The sequence below is a fragment of the Eleutherodactylus coqui genome, chromosome 3 (genome assembly GCF_035609145.1).
Source record: "Eleutherodactylus coqui strain aEleCoq1 chromosome 3, aEleCoq1.hap1, whole genome shotgun sequence".
Lineage (NCBI taxonomy): Eukaryota > Metazoa > Chordata > Amphibia > Anura > Eleutherodactylidae > Eleutherodactylus > Eleutherodactylus coqui.
Genome location: NC_089839.1, coordinates 195,229,925 through 195,256,024, shown reverse-complemented (window position 1 = coordinate 195,256,024; position 26,100 = coordinate 195,229,925). Strand labels below are relative to the sequence as shown.

The 26,100-nt window shown below is 42.5% G+C and overlaps 1 protein-coding gene across 1 annotated transcript in view; it reads left to right on the top strand.

Moving 5' to 3' along the window:
- Positions 1 to 410: 410 nt before the first annotated feature.
- The window catches only part of LHFPL4 (LHFPL tetraspan subfamily member 4), a 139,603-nt gene continuing 113,913 nt past the window's right edge, over positions 411 to 26,100 (top strand). Inside the window, exon 1 of the mRNA XM_066594632.1 lies at positions 411 to 1,028. Coding sequence (XP_066450729.1) covers positions 623 to 1,028 — 406 coding nt within the window. The 5' untranslated portion in view covers positions 411 to 622. The remainder of the gene's footprint in view (positions 1,029 to 26,100) is intronic.

The following is a 26,100-nucleotide window of genomic DNA, read 5'->3' as shown; positions in this document are numbered from 1 at the left end:
CAGGAGGATTATTATAATGCAGGGCGGGGAAGGCTGCATTGCTATTACACTGCTCTGTGCATGCTATGCTAGCTGCTTTAGTTGCATTAGCATTGTGCTAGTGATTTGATCATAAAAAAATGAGATCAGAGCTTTTATTGGGAAACAGTCCTTTTCTTCTGCCCAAATCTGCATTGTAGCGGGTGCGCGCACAGCTCGGGAGCGAGCAGCAGGCAGCAGAAGGACCACAGCAAAGATGGAGACCCAGCAGCTGCAGGGAGGGATGGAGGCAGCCAAGTCTGTGCCGTTTCATTGACACTGCTATTTTCTCCCCCCAGATGGCAAGGATCTGTGGCATCACCGTGCATTACTCTGCTTTTCTCCAGCTTTGCAACCCAGGGCATTTGCTGGGTTTATCTCATTTGGCATAAGAGGCAAATGTTGCTCCCAGGGACTCTGCTATGTCTGATTAGCTGGGCACCTATCTCTCCAGGAGTCTAGTGCTGGAATCCTGCTCCACCTGGGGTCATCTCCATCTGCAAAACTCTGCATGCCCAGGGTAAGGTTGCATGGGCATTCTCCTTAGCCACTTGTCATAGGGTTTTGCCAGAAGGGGTTTTGTGATCAGAGAAAGATTTGCAAGATGCTCCCTTCCCAAGAAGCCTCCAAGCTCTATCATGACAATTACATGAGGAACTCCAGAGCCATAGGCGTCCTATGGGCCATTTTTACCATCTGCTTTGCTATTATCAACGTGGTGGTCTTCATACAACCCTACTGGATAGGGGACAGTGTTAATACACCTAAGCCTGGCTACTTTGGGCTTTTCCACTACTGTGTAGGCAATGGAGGAGGCAACAGAGAGTTCACCTGCCGGGGATCCTTCACAGATTTCAGCACGATTCCTTCAGGAGCCTTCAAGGCGGCTGCGTTTTTCGTGCTGCTGTCCATGGTGCTGATCCTGGGCTGCATCACCTGCTTTGCCCTCTTCTTCTTCTGCAACACGGCCACTGTGTATAAGATCTGCGCCTGGATGCAGCTGTTTGCAGGTAAGGGGGGTGGGGGACAACGATACTATATGGATCAGATAGAAGACCCCCAATGTGAAGAGGGGTCCACCATCTATATAGAGTCATTGTAAATGTATAATTGAAGTGGCATTGCTATGTTGTCCCGTTAATTGAATTGTCGGACAGTATTTAAATGCACTTGAATTCAAGCTGTAAACATTTGATAAGATTTGATTGACAGCCTTGAGGCTAATAATTAAGCCATTTTGGGGGTTTCCTTAATTGTTTCATAGGAAAACCCTAGTCCTAAATCTAAATGCAATACCGATCTACTGCTGTAGTTACTGAAAAGATTTAAGGTGCTGCTATTGTACTATGACTGCTGCTCCTGACTTGCTTAATTCTTCTTCTCTAGCGGGTACAAAACAATCACAAGCAGGTAAAAGGATCCATCATTGAACTTCTATGGTCATATCATTTTTAATTGATTAATTCAACTTTATTTGCAAAGTTTTATTAAGATCAACCATGTTGGATATTATTGCTGACGCTTCACTTGACAATGGTGTAGCCATAGGATTTCCTTGACAAAGGAGTTCCCAGGGTAACTCCAGCTTGTAAGTCCTGGATCTGTACTTCTGTGCTGGTTACAAGAAGTCACAATACTCATTAAGAAGTCCTCGTGGTGACTTCTTTCCATAGGGGTGCTGTCTATGGTCCTAATTGAAGGCTGGATCATATGAGTGCCCATTCTTTTCTTCTGCGGCATGATGCACCTAAATGCAGCTGTTCCCAGGTTATAGGAAGCAAACTGCATTATTGAGCAAACTTAGCATCTATGTGTTGTCAGTGAGATGGGTGTTGTCAGTGATGGGTTAACGAAAATGCACCGCCTGGAAGCTAAATGGTCACATAATCCTTTGGCTAAGTACTATTACTATTCATTGGCTGTATGTTGGAAATGCATGCATCTATCTGGCCCTGTAACACCATTCCGAAGTTAAGTGTGCAAGGAGTCATTTGGCTGGAAGTTGAGTGGCAGCATGCATTGTGGTTGATTGATGGTTTTCATTATAGGAGGTCTGGTACACGGACAAAGTGCAGAGTTCTAGCAAAGCCCCTTTATGTGTCTGGAGATTGTCATTAGTCATATAGGTACAGACAGGAGAACATAGGGGCATAGAAATAAAGAGGGCAGAAAAATGTAAGTGCAAGTGTTACCATCAGAGAATATACTACTATCCATACGACAGTGGGATAGAGATTAATGACAGATCCTCAGCCAGCCCAGTAATAACATCTTACTATTTCATTTTTTATTTATTTATTGTGCTCATTTCTATAGCACATACATATTCCACAGCACTGTACACAGACGGTCATCACTTACATTGGGCACTGTCCCCATGGGGGTTCACAATCTGTAGCCGTCTATTAGTATGTTATTGGAGTGTGGGAGGAAACCGGAGTACCTGGAGGAAACCCACGCAAACACTAGGAGAACATATTGATTTATAACGTTGTAGTTTTAGTAATTACTATCAAAATGCGCCATCGCTGACAAGTTGCTACGTAAATCCTCAGAATTTTCATCAGGCGCTCAGTTTATCTAAAACGCATTGGGTTGCTTAGCAATGCCACTAAACCAAATGTACTTGATTTCTAAGGGAAGCCCCAAATTTCTTCAGCAGTTTCAAACACTGATCAAGATCTGAAGCTTTATTCATACTGTTTATTCTTCCTAGTTCATAAATAGAATGCCAGAACTACAGTGTAGACTGACAGTTTACAATCAGATCATGTGGAAAGTTGATGCCACCCCTTATGGCACTGTAGCGTTAGGTCCTTCCAGGTATTGTTATGTTGGAGAGACACATAGAGTAGTTCTAAAAGTTCATTATAATCCCATATAGAAGTACATCTGCCCCAGATGGGAAATAGCATCAAAGCATTTACAACTCCGATTTACAGAGATGGTATTTACAAGGATGCATTAGAGTCACATAATCATAATCTATACAGCATCAATAATTCCTTATGCAAAGGCTCCGTATGCCTTAATGACTCATTTGGAGCATATAGAAGCACATGCATTTTTAATGTCGCATTGAAGCGATGAATGTCTCTACTGTATATGATGAGGTTATAAATCTATTCGGTTTGCATTAAATTGCCAAGTACAGTACCTTTTGGCGCAACAATCATAGTTTACTGATAAGTAATGCGAAGACCATGGCAATATGGACACCTCACACAACTGTAAAAACTGCTATTTAAAGGGATTGTCCACTTTGGAGATCCCATGGTTAAATTGCTGGTCTCCTGACCAGAAGAGGGACATGAACGCAGAATCTGTAACAGGATTGCCAAACTATCATGTGCATGCACCAGGAGATGCTGTGTCATGTGTACCCCCTATATAATAACTTACCTCCTGCCCCGGTGATATGTCCTGCTGCTGGCACTTCTGATACACTTCAGCTGGTATTTCCCTCCATTCATCCTGCAAACATCTAGCAAGTTCTGTCAAAGAAGATGGACGCTGTTCATATTTTCTGACCCAACATCCCAGTTTGTCCCAAAGATGTAGGGTTTATGGCAGGACTCTGTGCAGCCAGTCCAATCATAGAACATCTGTATCCTCAAACCAACATAAAACAGTGTTGGGTTTGTGACAAGGCGGATTGTCTTGTTGGAAGTATGGCTGACCATTCCCAGAGTATTACCACATTGTCGGCAGCACATTATTGTCTCGAATGTCAAGGTACTCCTCTGTGTTCATGATTCTTGTCACTACAACCAACAGATCAAGACCATGCCACGTTAAACATCCCTATTTGGTATTGTTGTAATCGAAATGACCTCCTCTGTAATTACCTGTTGGCACAACACATTCAGACAGAAGGTGTTCCACAGGATCCTCCACATCCAGGTACCTCCATCTGATGTGAAGATGGAGTAATGCAATTCATCACTCCATTCAATGTTCTTCCATTGCAATGATGACGCTCCTTGCACCATTGTAGATGAGCCGATGCATTGTACTTAATCATGGACTGCTCATGTGTAGTATAACCCCTATATCCAATAGCATGCAGTTCCCATCACAAACCATGGCTGACACCAGGCTCCGACTGGGCCACCAGGGAACCAGTGCATCTACCAGTAGGTCCTTGAGCTGAAAAGCAGATCTCATTCTGGCCCTGCTCTGTCCCTCCTTCCTGAGCGGTGCACACAGTAGGACCCCTAGCACATAGTTGCAGTTGTCAGGAGGCCCATCTCTTCCCTCTATCGGCTCCACCTCCTCAATGGAAGTATGCCCCACCTACTCCGAAGTCCACCTGCTCCTGCATGAGCATGATATACTGCACTGGAGGCAGATGACACCTGTGGCATTTCTCCAAGGGCCCAGGCTGCCCAAGACTGCAGGAGGGCCCGTGATGACGAATAAATTCATCTTAATGCTTTGGCCACAGACAGTAATCTTACAGTTGCCAGAGGTATCATATATATAGTAGGCAAGCATAATTATGTGTTTTTGTCTGTATGTGTATATGCATGTGTAAAAGTATGTCTGTGTGCAAGCTAAATACGTGTATGTGTATTATGTATGTGTAGACGTGCACATGTGTATGGAAGGCTCAGCTCACATTTTGCTTTCAGCTTCTCCACTGGCTTCCATCTCAGGGTTCTATCTCAGATTGTGTTCACACATCACGGAATTGGTGTAGATGTTCTGCAGCAGAAAATCAGCACCAAAACCTACCGAAAGAAACGCGACAAAAAACAGACCATTGATGTGGAATTTTCCGCAGATCTGCAGCAGACTTCACACCTTCAATTAAAATAGCGAAATCTGCTACAGATCCACAACAAAAGAAGCATCCAAATTCACACCAAATGGTGCAGATTTAGATGCAAATCTGCACCAATTCCGTGATTTTGGCATGGATCGGCACCAAAACGGAGACTGAATCATAGGCTATAATATATGAAACAGAGACAACTTTAGGCTGTGTTCCCAAGTACAGCTACCGGCTTGTGGCTGAGACTCCGCTCAGCTGCGGCTGCCAATAGCTGCACAATCCTACCGACCTTATCAGCAAGATCGAGCTTACATTGGCAGCCACAGCTGAGCAGAGTCTTAGCCACAAGCAAGTATCTGTACATGTGAACACAGCCTTAGTTCTCGTTTCACAAGGTTTAACCCCTTTCCAAGCAAAACTTTTTTTAAACTTATGTTTACATTTTTTATAGTCCCCATAGGGGACTTGAACTTTGAATTTGTGGTCATTTGATCGCTGATATAGTATAATGCTGTACCATAATATTGCATTATGTCGCGTTCTGACAGGGAGTCTATCAAGATTTGCCACAGGCAGAAGGAAAACTGTGATATATGACATTATAATGCTGAGTGGTGTAAGGTGTATGTAACTGTAGTATGGGCCATCAGAGTCAGTTCTACTGGTGGGTCCTACCAACCCCAGTCCGACAGTGACTGATACCACCAAGGGTCTGCATCTTATGTAGCATGGTTTAGGACCAGTGACATGATAATAAGACACTATTCTAGTGATAGGGGTGTCAAAATATGTTTGGTAGGATAGTGTAAATTAGGACTCCCCATCTACCCAGTATAGAGGTTGCTTAAAGCTTTTTAAATATAGTGGACACATAGGCTAACATAGGTGCACTCAATGGTCTAATGATGCTAAAGATGACATCAGTCTAATATTAAAGCAGTTATCCCACTAAAATCATTTATCCCCTTTCCATAGCATGGGTTATAAATTGATGACTTGGGATCCAACTGCCGAGACCCGCAGGAATCACGATAATGGCGCACCCTGAGCCTGACACCAGTTTGCACACTGCTGCTTCCCTCAATCAGCGAACATGGGGTGCATGATATTGGTGGGATATCCCCTTTAAGCGTCATACAAGTATTTTGAAACCTCCTGATTTTTGGTCATTGCGAGCATATATAGATACAGAACCAGGGGGCTCTTCTGTTCACCACTGCTTAGATCATTACTAAACACTGTATGTATGTGTGGTAGTTTTACTTCAAGTTACGTGTCACTAATGCATTGCAGGAAGAGTAGAGACAGGGAATCTCTACATGGAAGAATGAGGTCACTCGGTCTATAAATAGAGAAGAAGATCCTATATACAATATGCTCTGCTCTAACTACGCTGTGAGGATGATCACGAGATGGCCCACCATGCAATATGACATACCTGACTGATTTTCCAGAACAGCCTGGAACACAATGTCTTCATCGGTGACGTTTCATAGGTGACCTTCATAACTTGGTGGTGCCAAGTTATGAAGTTGTCCCTTATCCACAGGATAGGGGATTATTTTATGATTGGTGAGCGTCCAACTCCTGGGTCCCCCACTGATTCCGAGAATAGGGTTCGGTTGGTCCCCGAGTGAATGGACTGGAGGTCATGAAGGTGCTCCGCTGCTCCATTCACTTCAGTGATGACACTGGAGATTACCAAGGAGCTTGAACTCCATAATTTCAGGCTCTGTCATTGAAGTAAACAAAGCAGTGGAGTGCCTGCACAACCTCCACTCAATTAATTTGGGGACCGACCTGATCCCCACTCTCAGGATTCGTGAGGGTTCCAGCAATTTGTCACTTCTTTGTTTCTGTGAACAAGTCTGGAGCTACCTGGAAATCTGAAGTATACTTTCTATTGTCTGAAGGAGACAATTAGACATCAAAACTGTTTTCCCCAACAGAGGTGATCAGTGTGAGCTGCTTTTGTCACTGGACACATATGGAGCCTGTAGTCAGTTTCCTGCCATACTTGTTGTAGCAGATCGGGACTGACTGATGCAATGGCTTCTGGGATGCCACAGATCATGGTGGGTGGTAAGGGGGGCATGTAAACTCTAACACTCCCCCAAAGTAATCACAAGGCATAAAGGTACAGGGAACGTGAAGAACTATCATCACCAACTGCATGGCCAATTTATCTATTTGGTAGTTGCTGCTCACTTCTGATTTTTTTTGTAAAAATGGGGGGATTGCCCCATCCTGGTGGTATTGCCTGTTCCAACTACAGCAGCAGCAGCTATATCTGTAGTGTTTAGGTACAAAACCCCTGGGATTGTTTCCTCACGGAAGAAGAACACTTTCCTACAGATTATAGCGTAAAACACTTTCACCTTCTGGGCAGTCGCGCATACGCTCCACGTAAAAAGGTGGGTTTCCCCTTTCCCACATTTTGACATTATGTTTGTTGTCTGAAAGGTGGCAGGCGGCTTCATCACTAAACACCAAAGACTCCATGACACCATCACTTTCCATTAGTTTGCATATTCTCGTAGAAAGACCATCGCCGTGCTTTGTCATCCGGTTTCTGGTCTGTAACAATTGTAGTCAGTAGGGATAACATCGCAGACGTCGGAGCAGGATCTTCCACATGGTGGGCTGCGGGATGTCCAATTCTCTGCTTGCTCTCACTGTGTTTTTTTGAGGACTTCATGGGAACCTTGCACGGATGCGCTCTGCTGTTTCCACGCCTACTGGTGGATGGACAGATGATTTTTGCTTACAGATGCAACATTTATCCTTAAAATTTGAGTACCACTTACAAATTTCATGCCCGTTGGGCGGGATCTACACCGAACTTTGTTCAAAAAAGAAGTTGCACACTAATAACAGACTGTAGATGTCACTCTCCTGTCTTCGTTGGTTGCCATTTTGTCTCATATCTCACTAGTGACGACTATGGTAGATTAAAACTTTTTCGGACTCATTTAGCAAAACTGTCCAACAGTAAGACATCATTGTTGCAACCAACTACAGCGTGGCTTTTATTTTACCTTAGCAGCTGGAGAAATGAGAGCCGTGCTGTGATTGGTTGCTGTGGGGAACAAGGACATCTTATTGTTGGACATTTTTGCTAAATGAAAATTTTTGAGTGTCTGTTTCCATGGATATCAAATATTTATATCTGAATGTCATTGCAGGTGAGTTATGAGGGGTCACATAGGTGCATCATCTGTAATAACCCCGTATACTTCATGTGGCCATGAGGGTTGTGTGGAGCAGGCTTAGGAACTGAGTCCACTCCATACTCAGTGACTGTCATCTGTTTTTGACAACTGCCAGGATTGGAGCTACCTCTAATTGTTGCAATTAACTCTTTAGAGTATGTGGTCAAACTTGACAGCTTGTCTGAACAGTTAGCTGGAGAGAGTGTCCCCCTCCAGTTCCTCATTAGGCCCACCTGGGACACGATTGTTGGGTGCTGATAGGCTAACCCAGAGCCCAGCGAAGCCTACCAGTACTGCTATTAACAGATATCTATTCAGCCATGCTTCTACTCCTATAGGGACTAAATAAAATTGTAGAAAGGGCTTCAAAAAAATTCTTAAAACATTAAAAAAATATTAAAAGTAAAAAAAAGCCTTCTTTAATTTTTCCCATAAAAATCTAAACAATGAAAACCCCCAGATATTTGGTATTGCCATGTTCATACTCCTGGTTCTCATCCTACCTCTCTGACAGTTGTTTCAGAGTCTCCTTTGCTGGCTCTATCTCCTCTGCACTTCCTCTAGCTGTCGGGGTACACCAGGGCACAGTCCTTGGTCCCCTTCTCTTTTTTGTCTACACGGTCCCAATTGAACAAACTGTCCTCAAATTCGGCCTCCAATACCATCTCTACGCTGACGACACCCAACCTCCTCTCGTGATATCTCTGAACCATTCCTCCAAAATATCACCGACTGTCTGTCTGCTGTCTCTAACACTATGTCCTCCCTTTTTCTCAAACTTAACCTCTCTAAAACTGACCTTCTCGTCTTTCTGCCTTCCAACCAACCTCCCCTCAGCATCTCTATTCCACTGTCTGGCACCATCATAACTCCCAAACAGCACACCCACTGCCTTGGGGTCACACTGGACTCTGACCTCTCCTTTACCCCCCACAGTCAATCTCTGGCCCGAACATGCCACCTGCACCATTGCTAAAATCAGGCCGTTCCTCACCACGGACACGCTAAAGACACTCGTTGCCATCCTCATCCACTCCCCACTGCTGCAACTCGCTATTCATTGGCCTTCCCTGCACCAGACTCTCCCCTCTTCAATCCATACTAAACGTGGCAGCTAGGCTCATTTTTCTATTCCGCCATTTCTCAGACGCCTCTGCACTATACCAGTCATTGAATTGGCTGCCCATCCACTGCAGAACTAAGTTTAAACTCCTCACCCACAAAGCTCTCTGTGGAGCCGCGCCACTGTACATCACTTCCCTCCTGTCCGTACACCAAATACTCTGCACACGTCGATCCTCTAACACACTCAGACTAAACACCCCTCTGATACAAACCTCATATGCTCGCCTACAGGACTTTACCAGAGCAGCACCCATCCTCTGGGACATTTTACCCCAAAGCATCCGGACAATTCCCGATGCACGAAATTTCAGACGCGCCTTAAAAACGCACTTATTCAGGGAGGCATACCAAATTTCCTGACCTAGTCCCTCTGCCCCTCCCTAGGGCTCCCCACACCTTCCACCCTGCTTATCGCATATGGCCCTGTGTTCTCCCATGCCTGAAAGCGCTGCGGAATAAGTTGGCACTATACAAATAAAGATTATTATTATTATAACAGTGTGAACTATTAAAATATTGGAGGAGGGAATTGATGGGAAACTGATCAAATTTGCTGACGACACAAAGCTAGGAGCGATAGCTAACACTAGGGAAGAGAGAGAGAGTATTCAAAAAGATCTAGAAAAGCTTGAACAGTGGGTGGCGACTAACAGAATAGTATTTAACAAGGAGAAATGCAAAGTCCTACATCTGGGCAAGAAAAATGAAAAAAGCACATACAGAATTGGAGGAATTGGGCTAAGCAGCAGCACATGTGAAAAAAACTTGGGTATACTTAAAGATCGTAGACTGAACATGAGTCAACAATGCGATGCAGCAGCCAAAAGTCAAACACAATTCTGTGATGTAGAGAAGCATAGAGTCTAGATCAGGTGAGGTAATTATTCCCCACTACTCTTCCATAGCTATATCTCATGTGGAATACTGGGTCCAGTTCTGGGCACCCCACTTTAAAAAATACATAGACAAACTGGAGCAAGTTCAAAGAAGAGTTACTAAGATGGTGAGCGGTCTGCAAATCATGTCCTATGAAGAAGAGTTAAAGGATCTGGGAATATTTAGCTTGCAAAAAAGAAGACTGAGAAGAGACTTAATAGCTGTCTACAAATATCTGAATGGCTATCACAGTGCAGAGGAATCAGCCCTATTCTCATCTGCACAAGGAAAGACTAGAAGCAATGGAATGAAACTGAAAGGGAGGAGACACAGATTAGATATTAGATGGTGAGGGTGATCAATGAGTGGAACAGGTTACCACGGGAGGTGGTGAGTTCTCCTTCAATGGAAGTCTTCAAACAAAGGCTGGACAGTAGAGATGAGCGAACGTACTCGGGAAGGGCGATTTCGCAATCGAGCACCGCGATTTTTGAGTACTTCACTACTCGGGTGAAAAGTACTCGGGTGCGCTGTGGGTGAGCAGGGGGTTGCAGCGAGGAGTGGGGGGGAGAGGGAGAGAGAGAGGGCTCCCCCCTGTTCCCCGCTGCTACCTCCCACTCCCCTCTGCAACCCCCCGCCCCACAGCGCACCCGAGTACTTTTCACCCGAGTAGTGAAGTACTCGAAAATCGCGGTGCTCGATTGCGAAATCGCCCTTACCGAGTACATTCGCTCATCTCTACTGGACAGACATCTGTCTGGGATGATATAGTGATCCTGCACTGAGCAGGGGGTTGGACCCTATGACCCTGGAGGTCCCTTGCAACTCTACCAGTCTATGATTCTATGTTTGCACAATTTATCCAAAACACTAAAAAAAAGTACAATATGCTAGAATTACGGGATTTATTGGTTACCCCTGATCCCAAAAAATTAAATAAACAGAAAGTGATGAAAAAAATGAATGTATCCCGAAATGTTACTAATAAAAACTACAGCTCACCCTGCAAAAAAAAAAAAAAGCCCACAGTCCAATCGATGAAAAAAAATGAAAAAGTTATGGGTCTCAGAATATGGCGACAGAAAACTATTTTTGAGTGAAAAAGTTTCTTTACTTTTTAAAAACAGTAAGACCTAAAAAAAAAGATGTAAACTTGGAATCGCTGTAATCATACTGACCCACAGAATAAAGATAACGTGAACATTGTAAAAACTAACCCCACCAAAGAATAGTACAATTGCATTTTTTCATTTCACTCCACTTAAAATTGCTTTTAAATTTTTCAGTACATTATATGTTGCCACTTGAAAATACAACTTGTCCCACAAAAGGCAAACCCGAACATGTACCGACAGACAACAGACTTATGTATAATATATGCATGAAACTGGCGTAAATTATACAAGAAATGTACACCTGATCAGGACCTGGCGTACATTTCTGTCCTGGCGCACGGAGCTGTCGGACGATGCGCTGAATGCGTGAAGAGGTCTGCGCCTCTTCATATATTCAGCACACAATGCGCCTGGGGAAACTATACTAAGCCCGGCACAGGAAATGGTGGGCTTAGTAATTTTCCCCCATTGTGTTTTTGGTTTTGTTAAAACACTTAGAAGCCTAATTAGGATAAACCTAATTAACGTAGCTGGAACTGGAAAGAATTAAGATTTCTCATCTTCACCTCTAAAATGTATAGAAATAATTTATAATGCTGGGAACACTACTAACGATCTTCCATCATGTTTGTTGTATCGTCTGTAAGGTCATAATGAAGAGAAAGAGGACACCAAAAACCAGGGATTGTCTATGTTTGGAAAATTATGACCTTTTTTTTTTAGAACAGCACAAGTCATATTTGTAGGCTGTGTCTGGAATTGCAGCTCAGCTCCAATCACTTGAATACTGCAATACCAGACATGGCCCATAGACAAGAGTGGCACAAGCACCCTATTATCCAACCACTAATGGGGGGAACTGAAACATCTATCATTTTGACTAAAAATTTAATTTAGTCTAGAAATCTCTGGGAGGCAATATGTTGGCTCACAAATATCAGCTGCTTATGACTTACTGTCTGTTCTTCTGTCCAAGATCAGTAGAGATCATCTGTTTATTGGCCAGTTGAGTCTTCTGACATTTGTAGCCAACCTCTTTACTGCGTGGCTCCACCTCACCAGCACATCTTGACTTCCAGTGTTGGCACTGCCAATGCCACTTGCTGCCTTCTTCCTACATGCAACGTAAGGTGATTCTCCAGTTTCAGAACAGAATTCTGTCCCAGGATCAGATGGAATGAGGGGGGTATATATTACCTGCAATTGTTCTATTCTGTAGCCATTCCAATTCACTTGCTCTTGGTCCTTCTTTCAACCATCCAAGATGGCTGACACAATCTTCAGACTACCTAATCCTCATAGTGCTTTGGTAGTATTAGACTACCAATGCACTATATTTGTTCACGTGAATAGCACTGGCCAATCAGAGAGCAGTGCACAGTGTTCATTCGGTAGTTAGAAAATTGCAGCAGCCATTTTGGTCAGCTGAAAACGGGGCCCAGACCTAGCAGATTGAAGGGGCAGCAGAGAGGAACAACTGCAGCTTCTGTTCCAGCACAGAATTTTGTCCCAAAATCAGAGGGTCACTTTAACCCCACCATTATGTCCTGACCTCAGGAGGCAGAAATGTGGTACAGTGGCTTCATGGTGTAGAGTCTGGCTATTCCCAGCTCCACTACTGTGACTGTCCGTAGGAGCTAGGAGATGACCCCAGAGGTAAGTTCTGTAGTTTATTGAGGTGAGAAGGGAAGACTAGGCTGTCTGAATGAGGAGGACATTTTTGGTGGGGGGCAATTGTGACTTTTTCTATGGACCCCCATTGTTTATATGTATGCCCCTGACAACAGGGTCAGAATGAGGGTAGGTTGAATAGTCAGCTGCATAGAGATCCATGGGAGAACAAAAGAAAAAGAGTAGCACACTATCTCGCTGCATGTGATTTGAGTAAGGGAGTGGCCCCAATATTGTGAATAGACTTTTCCTATGTGATAAGTGCCCACTGTAATCAATCAGTGCTTTGCTACAGAGATAAGTAACTGATTAAAGAGCAGATGTTGTGCAGTAATATATATAATATATAATGCAACGAGGGATGAGCTGGAGAGGAATTGGAGAGGCCATGAGGGTTGAGCTTGCCCCACCCCTGAGGAACAGATAGAAAATAAGGGAGAGGAGAACTAGTCAGAGAGACAAGACACCATTCTCTGCTACAAGGTAATTATAGGGTGAAAGAACAAGTCACAGTCCCAAGTTGGGGGTATGTGGTAAGGCAAACAACATAAAATTATATTTTAAAGGTGGAGCTTCACTTTATAGCAATATGTCACTCTCTCTACTTGACTGTTAGTAGAGTGTAGCCCCCAACATTCATCCTGAGCATATGCCCCACTACTTCTGCTGTTTTAGTTATAGAGCAAATTCAAGTGATAGTCATTCAATATAAGCATGGCCATTAACAAGGTGATGACTGATAAGTCACTAATCGTTTCTGGTTCATCAAAAGTCATCCGGTTAAAGTTGCAATCCTTTCTATTTGAACGACTTGCAAACAAATTTGCATGGAGATCTCAAAGAATGGTATTTTGGCAAACAAATAATGAACAATCATCACTCTGTATAAAAGCGAATAAACAATTGCCATTGGAACGCTTCAACGACTTTTCTGAGTGACTATTTGAATGATAGTCGTTCTGTGTAAAGGTACCTTTACCTGCAAATGGCTGCATGGAATATCACAGCAGAGAAGTGGTTCAGATCTGTACTTGCGTCATCACTAATGAATGAGTGTTATTTTATAGAAAAAAATAATTACAGAGCAAATTAGATAATAACCACAAGCTTTTTACAATACCCAGGAAGGTCATTGAAAACAGAATAATTCCCCAGGAGCTGCTTTTTAATGAGTTAATAGAACACATAAAATATACAGTTATTACCAGATACGAGAAAGAATCACATGACCAGGCAAAACATAAAACACGATGCTACAAAGGATTCAATCTTTGTAGTACTGAAAGGTTATGGACAACTCTGCACTGATATCTTTTTTATTGTTTATTTGATTGCTAAGCAGTTTTTTAAATAGTCTTTATTAAAAATTAAAACATTTGCCCATTGCCCCTCTGGCTAAAAGTGTCTTAAAAACAAAATGATCAGCACTTACCCCTTCTCTGCTGTGGTGATCCAGCACTGCAGCACCACCATGGTCCCAGTGTTTGTTGTTGCTGATGATGTCATCATAAGTCATCTGCAGTAGTCAGGAGACTTCTGATGACATCATCAGCAACAATAAACACTGTGACTATGGAGGGGCTACAGAGCTGGATCCTCGCAGCAGAGGCGTAAGTACTGCTCTTTTTGCTATATTAAGACAGTTGAAGCTAGAGGGGCAATGTTATCTGGCAAATGGACTACACCTTTATCTTTTTTCTGTGAAGGAGTCTGTGTAACTCCTTCACATAGCTGGCTGTGCTACTGAACCTGACATAGATTAGACAGTACATTGCTCTTGGCTCTGTCATCTTTGTGATCTCCCTTCCTTCTCTCAATGTTAGAGATTACATCAGGGAAGGGAAGGAGATTATAAACAGCAGATTAGAGTGTGAAGAGCAGGGAAGCATCCAAGTTATCAGGGAAGCAGATCACACAAGCTGTAGCTATATGAGAGGTAGTGAAAGCAGCAACCTGGATGCAAACAGACATCAAATCCAGAATATATTATTGAGAAGGACACATCCACTAAGTAAAGTTTAATACTTAGAACACATTGCAAACTGCATATCAGGGCATCAGAGAATGAGTGAAAGATTGCAGCCTGAAATTTGGTGCAACTTTTTTTTTACTTCAACATATGTAAAAGTTATCACAGATGGTCATAGCTTTTAAGGGGATTGTATAAGATTAGACAAACAGAATATCTTTCATCCAGAAACAGTACCACTCTTGTCAACAGACTGTGTCTGGTATTGCTGCTCAACCTCATTCACTTGAGTAATGCAATACCAAACAGGAGTGTTTCTGGAGTCTCATGTGAAATCTTGAAATGAAAAGATATGAAGTCCAAAAACAATGATATTGTCTACCAGCCACCTATGTCGGAAAGGGGATGAATCTTAACACATATCAGAATATCAGATGAAGATGTTTTCACATGTGATAATCACGGCTGCATTATGGGACAAATTTCAATGGATTTCAGTGGTTTCATTTTCACTATTTGGATTCTCGCCCGTTAATTGTACAGGCGAGAAAAGATAGGACTTGTCCTATCTTTTCCGTTATTTTTTTCATACTCCTGCGCTATGGCACAGAGTTTGAACAGCCGGCAAAAAACTTGTTCAGGTAAAACTATGCTCCATACCGGTGAGTGTAGTTGTGCTACAACCGTCTGGAACTCCTCTTATAGTGACTATAGGGAGCACAAGACTATGCAGGTAAGAAACACATACATACCAACCCAGGCTGTGTCGGCTCTCTCTTTGTGTGTCAATCATTGCAACAGGGAGGGAAAGGCGGTTGTACATGGTAAATTAGAGCGTGAAAATGGGAATAAAGCATCCAAGTTACCAGGGAAGGTAGATCACAAAAGATGTCCTTATTGACTAGAGTTTTCCTTAAAGACTAGCCCTAACTTCTATAGTCGCTCTTGTCTGCTCTAAGTGGCTTGTAAGTGCATCTGCACAATCTATTGATCAAGAACTACTAAATAAATCTCAATTGCATCATTAGACATCCCATCCAGTCAAAGTCTACCCAACTAGACTACTTATGCCACAATGAGATGCATGTATTATCCGACAGTCAAAACTTATCACAGAAAATGCTAATCAGTCCGCTAAGCTACTCGATCTTAATTGGTCTTGGCATTTTAAGTGCCTGTTCTCCACGTACTTCCTGATAGATAGGAACGCTATGGGAACTTACGTAGAGGATGGAAAGATAAATTACATTTTGGAAACGTACCTGCCAGTAAACAGAGCGATTGGAAGATGCGGCCAGTGTAATGAGCCGCACGCTGTCTGCAGGGATAAGTGATTATATTGACTGGTTCGAAGAGAAGGTTAGGAGGAGGCAGCGCATGAAGCATGGGTCCCTGGGCAGAGCACTTAGGTGTGAATTGCAATGAGAAAAGTTTGTAAAAGTTGGGGAAAAAAATTGCACATGATACAATGATTGCGAAAATCATAGAGACACAGCCAGGGGAATAAGCCAGGTAGCTAATTACAGCCAGCATATTGCTTTTAATTTAAATGTAATGGCAATTAGGTGGCAGGGTAAATGAAGCTATTGAATGCAAGATCAATCTCACTAATTCTAAATCTCGGTGCCTCTTGGTTCCAGTTCTCAATAGCCCCCAGAGAGGTTGGGGAAATGAAGCTCCAGCCTGAATGCGGGTAAATTAATTAGCAATATGATCAGGTTTTAGCTGAAGCTGCAAAAGGAAATATGTTGCTTATTAATCTCTGATTGTACAGAGGCGCAGTTATAAGGTTATTGCCTGATCTCCTGGGGATCTAAAGTAGTTGAGGGATTAGTTTCTGCTTCCCTGGTTCCCTAGGGAGATGAGTCGGTAAATATCTGCTACCTTGGTGGTCTAGTGTGATGGATGACTAAAGTTTCTATTGCCTAATTGTCTAGGATAGTCTGCATCCTTGGTGACCTGAGATAGTAGAGAGCTTTATTGCTTCTTGGTTGGTTGTCTAGTGTGATAGATTGATAAATATCTGCTACTCTAATGGTCTAGAGTGATCGATAGCTAAATGTTTGATTTCCTGGTGGTCTAGGGTAGTAAAATGACTTATTTATGCTTCCTTGGTGGTCTAGGGTGGTGGAGGTGTTAGTTTACTTCCTTGGTCATCCTTGGTTGTCCCATGATTTGCAGTAAAATTTTGGAAGATATGGGGTTAATGTAGGGCCAGCTGCAGATTTACATGAGCCCTTGGTCAAAAAGTCACAGTGGATCCTTTTAGTAATTTATAGGTCCCACTGTGCCCAATGACTAATTAGTAAAGCCCATTTGTACCCCCTTAGTAATTTATAGGTCCCGTTGTGTCCTCTGAGTGGAGGGGGTTTAGTTCTGCTTTCTTGGTGGTCTTGAGTAGTGGATGAGTTCATTTTTGCTTCCTTGGTCATCTTTGGTTATCCCATGATTTGGGATTCGAATATTGGATGGTGGAGGGGTATTAATGTCTTCTTCCTTAGTGTTATAGGATGGTGGAGAGATTTATTTCTGCTTTTTTGGTGGACTAGGGTCGTAGATAGGTTATTTTCTTTTTTTTAGGTGGTCTAGGGCAGTGGAGGGATTGAATTTGTTTCCCTGGTGGTGTACAATAGGGAAAATGGTTCATGACTGCTTCCCTGGTGGTCTAGGGTAGTGAAAGAGTTATCAAGCATACCGTGGCAGTTCACCTCCCTCACATTGACAGAACATATGAAATATGTGAAATATTTCCCAATATAAGCCCGCTCCCAATTAAAGTTACAAATGGCTGTCAGAGCTGAAATAACAGAATGTCTGTCCTCTCTTCTAACCATAGCATTTATCAGGTAGGATGTCTCGGAAATGTCTTTTTACCTTTTTCAAGTTTATAAATGGGATTTGTGTTTTTCGTCCGACCTTAATCCTTGTCTACTGCTTCTTCAAGGGACAAAGAGTGAAAAAAATTGAAGCAGATATTCTGCAATGAAGAATACATACAATATCTTTGAATTCTGTACATCACTGAGGAATATGTTAGTGGTATATGGATGAATAAACATGGCAATTATACTAATTTGAATATGCTTGGAATTCTTGAGATTGTCACATGTTGTTGTATAAGGGGGGTTCCTCTCTCCTTAGAGTTATTTTATAGTAATTTTAGTGTTATTTAATATTTTATAATGTTGATGCCTGTTGCTTTAAAAAGAAAACATATAGGTGATGGCAATGCAGCATAAAGGGGAAGACTGCCTCTCATGAGAGTTAGGTTAGGAGAGGTGATATGTAGAGTTGTGGCGCTATGCACTCCTCAGAGTGATGCAGTGTATGAAAGCTAAGGACAGAGAAGGAGTTGACCTCTGTTGACTGCATACGATTGAACGGACTGGCCTAGCCTTAAGAGGTCCAGTACCGGCAGCTGTGAGACAAGCAGCTGGAGAGTCTCCCGTGGTCTGCCAAGCTGCGTCAATCAGACGACAAGCTGGATGAGTTGAAGTCTAGTATTCTGAGGGGAACATGACAGACAGTATGACCCTGAGCGACTGCAGATACTACTAACGAGAAAGACTGTAAAAAAAGTGTGGGGAGTCAGGTTGAATAAAGAAAGTTTGGTTATCATACAGTGGTCTCCGTCTTGTTACCGCTGCTTTTCAGGGACCCTGTGGACTGTCCTATTTTGCCCTGAGATGAGGCGGTTCTGCCGGATCTATGGGGCTCCTCTGCTGGAGTCAGTAAAGGACTGTGCTGTGCAACGGTCCTCAGCCCCAAAGACTGTCTTCATACCTGCGACTCCTTACCAGTCACCTTCTCACTAATAATCTTGCTTAGAGAGAAGCATTGAGTCATAGCAGGGTTGCAAGGGTCACTCATGGGACCCATGGAGATATGAGTACATATGCTATACAGCCAGTGTTATGGTAGACAGGAGGCTTACCTGGAGGGGGTGCACATACTCCTGGATGTAGCCCTGATGGCGGTTCTCAGAGCAGAATCCACGCCACTGAAGGCTATGTAGCAGTATGAGATATTGAGGTGCAAGATTTAGGATACAGCAGATGAGTCAAGAAAGCATAAAATATTTATTTGAAAGATACAAAAATAAAGGAGAGCAATTGGTTGGGAATGAATAAACAACTGATTGTCTTTACCTTTGAGTACCTAGACATTACCTGCAGTTAACTAGAATGTAATAATAATATTTTATGAGCAATATCAATTTCATTGCCCACAGTAAAGCAGTCTTATGACAGTACCGATTACAGAACACAAAACACCCTTCCCTTTTCGGGACTGACACCCTTTTCCTGCTTAAGTTGGTTCTAATTTTCCCGAGCGAAATACTTCAGTCCATGAATGGGGCTTAAGCCATGGAAACTTATCAACAATGCAGTCTCTGTCCCCCTGCAGCAGGCCTGTTGCTAACTATTCATAACCCTATTGGTCTGCGCACCCAAAGTCTTAGCTGAGGCCAGCCTCACTTACAGTTTTGATGTGCAGGAGTTGCCACTTCTACCAACCCAAGTGATGTTGCAGTGTAGGCTGGGGTCTGGAGTGCTGCTCTCTGTACCTTTCTCAACTGCTGACCAGCAATCCTGTTTCAGTACTGTCTCCAATTTTTTCAGGCTCAGTCTTGTGTCATGTTAACTCTTTCTCTCTCAGGCCTTCTCCCTGCCCTGTATGCATTCTCTTCATAGACAGCAGCCTCTTGTTCCTCATTCCGGTGCCTACTTATCTCACTGAGTCAACACATATCCAACACATATCCAGAAAGCATGCTCAGTTCCCTTACACCAAAATGTGGTTCAAATTTTGGCACAATTTTTGGAACACTTTTCCAGTTCATTCCTATGGCAAAATGAACCCCGTAGGATGAGTCCCTTACAGTCACATGTCTGGTAAGACAAGGTCGTAAGATGTTTGTTGCTGAACAAACCAACTAAGCTTTCACATTTGGAGAATCAAATCAGACCTAGTGCAAAGAATATATTAAAGTGTGCTGATATTATCCCCAAAGGCTGAATTATCAGGGATATATTTATTGGTCTGCGAGAAATGAAATACATTTATTCATCTTGAACAATGCAGATAATTGAATTGGCTCCCACGTCATTTCATTAAGACATGACTCCGGTGGTGATGTGGTCCTCGGTTCTTCCCGGAGATGATATGCTCTATAAGGCTAATTCCATTTATTATAGATAGGCTAATAAAACTGCTGTTTTTCACAATCTAGTTATATAGATATATCTATATTTTCTGTGATTTTTTTTCAAAGCAGAAATCCTAGGAATAAAGTTATAAATTTTCCAGAGTTACTACATGGTTAAAGACGAATTTTGAGCTGAGTTCTGTAAATTTTCCCAGTAACCTTTAAAGGGCTTAGAAAAACATGGCTGCTTTCTTCTTGAAACAGGATCACTGTTTTCCATAGGCTGTTTCTGTGTTGCAGTCATTTCAGTGTTGCAGTACCAGACACTGCCTATGAACATGTGTGGCGCTGTTTCGAAAAAAAAAGCTGTCATGTTTTTTTTAATCTTACACAACCCCATAAGGGTGGATTTACACAACACAACTAGAATCCAAATAGTCACTAAAAATAGTCTTTTTTTGTGCTTTTTTTCCCTTTTAATACACAACAAAAAGTAAAAAATTTAAATCCCACATATTTGGTATCGTCGTATCCGTAACGACTCATACATACACTTTTTATCCTGCATGGCAAAAAGTGTAAAAAAAAAAAGCAAAAAACAGAAAAGCAATAAAAGTGAACAAAATAGCCATATGTACCCCAAAAAATACCTATAAAAACTACAGCTTGTCACGCAAAAAACAAGCCCTCACAGAGCTCCATCCATGGAAAAATAGAAAAGTTATTGGTCTTTGAATGCAGCGATTTAGAAAGCGAATAGTTTCCAAAAAAAAGGGGCTTTACTGCGCAAAAGTGGAAAACCTAAAAAAAATTAAGAATTTTGGTATCGTTGCAATCGTCCCGAGCTACAGAAAAAATGTATTGTGTCATTTATGCTGCATAATTAATGCTGTAAAAAAAAAAAAAAAAAAACAATGGCAGAATTGATGCGTTTTCTCTCCCTGTTATCATACAAAAAATTAATAAACGTTTTACAATATAGTTTATGTACAACTAAAAACTACAGCTCACCATGCAAAAAACAAGCCCTCATACAGCCATGTCGACGGAAAAATAAACAAGTTATAGCTTTTGAAAAGTGGAGGTGAAAATACCCCAAAAATCGTTGCCCAAAATAGGCCCTGTCCGGGAGGGGTTAATCAACCAGTGAGAATTTTTTAGTTGCGCTGAAAAGAAGCAACTAGTGATCAAATTCCCACTCATCAGCCAGTCGATGGCTGTGCTCATATTGAATAACTGCAACATATGTTTGCTGTATCAAGTGACTATTCAGACAATAGTTGTCCTGTGTACAGCCACCCTAAAACTGTTGACGGGGACACATACTCAAAAGGTAGACACTTCCTGTTTTCTGCACCTTTCCAGCTTCACTGTATAGACTCGGACAGAGTCAGCAGAGTCATATTATCATTAAAAAGGGTCAGCAGAGTCATTTTGCTATTATTAGGGTGCTATTACACACTGTATTACTGCACTGCAAAACAGAGCAAGAGCTACATTAATTACAGCCCGCACCTGGGCGTCTCAGTTCAGTGACTATGAAATATACAGCTGCCAGTCATAATCAGTGTATATACTACTACATTTTACATGGCAGTAACGCAGTTATAACCCAGTTATTATAGCAGTCTTAAGACTTATTCACACGTGCATAGACGTTTTTATGTGGCGCCGTAAAAATATGTGAGTAGGCACTCAAATCTGCCCTTTGTGTGCCCGTTCAGACTGCCTGGGCCCGAAGCATATACACCAAGCCCAGATTGCCATCAGGTGGGGGAAGCAGTTTAGCTCTGCTAAACTGCCTTCCCCCTTTCTGCCCCCTCAACAACTCTCAGCAAGAGAAGGGGGCAGGAGCTAGTGTGCTGAGCTCCTGCCTCCTCTCCACCCCTTGTCGTCTGTTTGCAATGGGAGGGGGCGGGGCAGGAGCTTAGCAACTAGCTCTTGCACCATCTCGCCCCCTCCCACCTCCCTTCTCCGGCAGTTGTCATAGGCTCCCATAGGAGTCTATGGCAGCAGCCGTATTCCAGCCACAAAAAACGAGCCTTCACACAACTATATTGCTGGAAAAATAAAAAAAGTTATGGCTGTCAGAAGATGGTGGCAGAAAATAATTGTATTTTTTTCCAAAGATATATATATTTTTTAAAGTAGTACAGCAAAAGTTTCTTTAAAAACTATATAAGTTTGGGATCGTAGTAATCGTACTGACTCATAGAATAAAGTTATCATGTTATTTTTGTATCAATGTTTACGCAGTGAAAACAAGACCCTTCCTAAGTTTGGTTGAATCGCATTTTTTTCTATTTAACTTTACTTTTCAAACGTTTTTCAGTACATTATACTGTACATTAAATAGTACCATAAAAAAAAAATACAACTTGTCCCGCAAAAAACAAGCCCTCAGATAGCCACGTCGATGCAAAAATAAGAATTGGGATTTTTTAAAAGTGAGGATGAAAACCGAAAATGAAGGGGTTAAAAAGAGCTGGGTTAAAGGGGCAGTAAGAAAACTATTGCAACTGGGAGTGAAAGGGATCCCAAGATTGCACAGGAAGCAGCTGCATATTGATATGATTGGCAGTTCTATAAACCACTGTGGGGGAATTTGTTGTGGATGATTAAGGGCCCATAACAGGAAACGGGGCCCCATATAGATTTAACATTGCCTCCCCAATGCCAGTTGTTCAAAGGTGCGTTTCCAGCTACCAGAATTTGCATTTTAACAGCAAGAAGCTCATTGTTTGTGCATGAAATCCTTGAACATATTGATTCTCCCTTAAACCTGCTCTCGTGTCTGTTCTCCCCGGTGGGAAAAGATTGTAGCTCATTAGTTGTGTGTGGTGTGGCACTAAATATGCATAAAGAAACATAAGCAGTGGGTGGATTAATAATGACGTGCCCGGCACTGCAGAGGCATCCGCTGGGCTCTACCAGGAATCACGCCTCACTAGCCTCCTCTTCTCCGCACTGATTATAATACACGGGGGGATCCGCTTCACGTCTGTAAATATTTGTTCTAAAACTTTTTTGATTATCGTTTCCTGGATTCTCATAACAAGGACCACAGTCAGGACTCCTGTACAATGAAATCGCGCGATTTCCTAGCGCTACGAGGCTGCGAAAAATCATAAAATTATGAAGCCAATGTTTTAACGCTTGCAATGCAAAATCGCAGCATGTCTGTTATTTTTGCAATCTTGCCTATTGTTTCCAATGGGAGACGTTCACGATCCTCTGCTGTAGCTGTGACAGCAGCGGCAGGGGATTCCTTCATCACCGCGGACTTGTTCATGGTGCAAATATGTTTCGCTGAGGCATGCGCAAATGCACATACGCTTGTGTGAAGGACCCCCTAGAAATGAAACTTGGCCTGAAGTCTTGCTCTATGTAGTCTTATTATAGTCCATGTGTAAATGATTGGAATGATTCTATGTGTTAAAGGGATCATTGTGTGGATTCTTTTAGACACGCCGATTCTCGTTTACACAAGCGAACGAGTGAGTGACGTCACCGCTAGCTTTTTCGCTCTTGTGCAGCCTGTTTAGGCAGGTAGATTCATCGTTGACTCGTTCACCTCTTGTTCAATGTTTCACATTAGTGATTGTGAAAGACTGAACAAGGCTGTTTAAATGGAATGAGAAATAAATGAGACAACACTGTTTTTTATGCCTGCAGAAAGTCAGCGAGAAGTAAACGATTCTTATTCGCCTTTCAGTCTTTGGCTCATGTTTAGAACAAATGATTTTTGTTCACTTTTGCTTATTTGGATGATTTTTTGAATGACAATTGTTCCGTGCAGCCTATGACACTCATCCGTGTGCAGTAGGTTTCTGCCTGTCCCCCCCCCCCCCAGGAAGCGTAGGGTCAGTGTTGGCGGCCTAGACGTGTCCACCATCAGGGCTATCTCCAGGAAGGGACAGTCACGTGGGTTTAGATCAGGGAGCCCCACGCCGTGCGTGCCTACACACCCCACTAGTACTGTAACAACAACTTGTTTAAAGAGTCGTACATTGATTTGAAGGAATACTGCCATCCCATAGATGGCGCTGCAGAGGTATTGTTCCATCTACATTATTTGCATATATTTCCCGGAAGTGCATGCATGGCCTTATAAGTCTTCTCACTCACCTTTTAGGTATTTCCACAAACCTTCAAGATGCTCTTCTTAAGGAGAGAGGTTACCCCTCCCCATCCAGGATTAGATAAACATGGCTGCCTTCTTCCAGAAACAGCGCCACACCTGTCCACAGAATGTCCAATATTGCAGTTCTGTCACATTCGCTTCAATGGAGCTGAGCTGCAATACTGGACACAACCTGTAGAAAGGTGTGGAGCTACTTCTTGAAGAAAGGAAAAATATTTTTTATTATTCTCTGCAAATGCCCTAAAGGTTTTTTTCAACAGATGGATATTGATGACCTATCATCAAGATAGGTCATCAATATTCGCTTCATGGAACTCTGCGCTCAGGCCCCCCACTGATCAGCTATTTGAAGAGGCTGCAGGGCTCAGGCAAGGGATGAGGCTTTTTCATTGCATACCAGATGTAGTGCCATACATATTATAATGGCTGTGCCATAGCAGCCACTATAGCAAACTCAATCCCATTCACTTGAGGCCATGTGATGAAAGAACGTGATGTCACTGGCCTGAATGGTGGGTTTTCAAGCAGCAGACCCTAATTAATCGGATATTGTTGTCCTATCCTGAGAATAGGTCATCAAACCCTTTAAGGGCTCATTTATGCAATTGTGTTTCTGTACCTATAGTCTACTATGGGCACATGCAGTACTTCACTGTGCGCTTGTATATTTGAGCATACGGTACCTCATAGAGGCACCATGCATGGCGTTAAAAAAAAAAGCCACTTGAAATCACAGTAAAATGTCGCAGTTTTGAGTGGCGTTTAACTGAACACATCTGTGAGAGTGGCCTGAGTGTGGATTTTGTTGCGTTTTTTGCTGCGGCATGAACATCTTGCAGAATTTCTTGCGTTTTTTCTGCAGTTTATAGTTGCAGAATTACATGTCCTGCATTTTAGAACTTCGCAAGAACAATTCTGCAAGACTTTCTTAATTTCGCAGCAGAAAGTTTTTCGCAGCAGAATAGAATTTAGCAATTTTGAAGTAAGGATGCAGAAGATAAGACATGCAGAAGTCCCATAGGGATAACATTGTGACACGAAAAATTCAGCACAGGCTAATTCGGACTCATGGGACATGTCCCTTATAGGCCATGCAATGCTCCGCTGGGAAAAGAGATATGCAAATAAACTAATTTGCCCAGCAGGATCCTTGTAAGGAAAACTGAGGATTGGGTCATCCAAGAAGGGCAAAACAACTGGAGATTTTCAGATCTAGGTAGAATTTGTCCCACAGAAGACAAACATGACGGCCGGGGTCGAGCTTCAAAGAGGACATTTTGTGCTGAGCTGTTAGACTTTCCAGACAGAGATGAAATTAAAAACTAAATGTTTTATAATTGGCCGGCTCTGGCTGCCGCCTTCACTTCATTACTTCATCAATATACCTTGCTTCTACTAAGTGGAAACGACTGATTTAAAGGATTTGCAAAAGTGATAAAACTAATCATTCTGCCCTAGGAAATAATTCATACACAATTATTAGATATCCGCGATTCTTCTCCATAATGTTGCTGTATTAAGTATCAGACCTCGGTGAGATGTAATTACTAGAGACAGGACTCTCTCCTCTAATACGCCTTCAAGATGTAGAGAAGGAATTAATTGCAGATTTCATTCATATTTATAGTAGTAAGAATCCACAAGAAGATACTTAGACGGGTTGCCTAGGACTACAGTATGTGGCTGCATGCCCCCTGTGATGCGCTCCCAGTCAACTTGGTCCCCAGTTTGATGATAAAGTTATGTAGATAGGGAAACAGACTATCCTGCCAAAAGTAATTAACTCCCAAGTGAGATTCAAAAGTAGTATTTATTTCCATATGCTAATACTTAGTGGGGCTCCTTTGGTCCTAATGAAATTGGATACTCTCTGTGACATACTTTCTATTAACCTCTGATTCACTTCAGCGGGTATTTCCCTCCATTCCTCCTGCAAATATCTAGCGAGTTCTCTCAAGGAAGATAGACACTGTTCATGGACATTTTAGTTTGTCCCAAAGATGTCCAGTAGGGTTCAGGATGGGACTCTGTGCAGCCAGTCCAA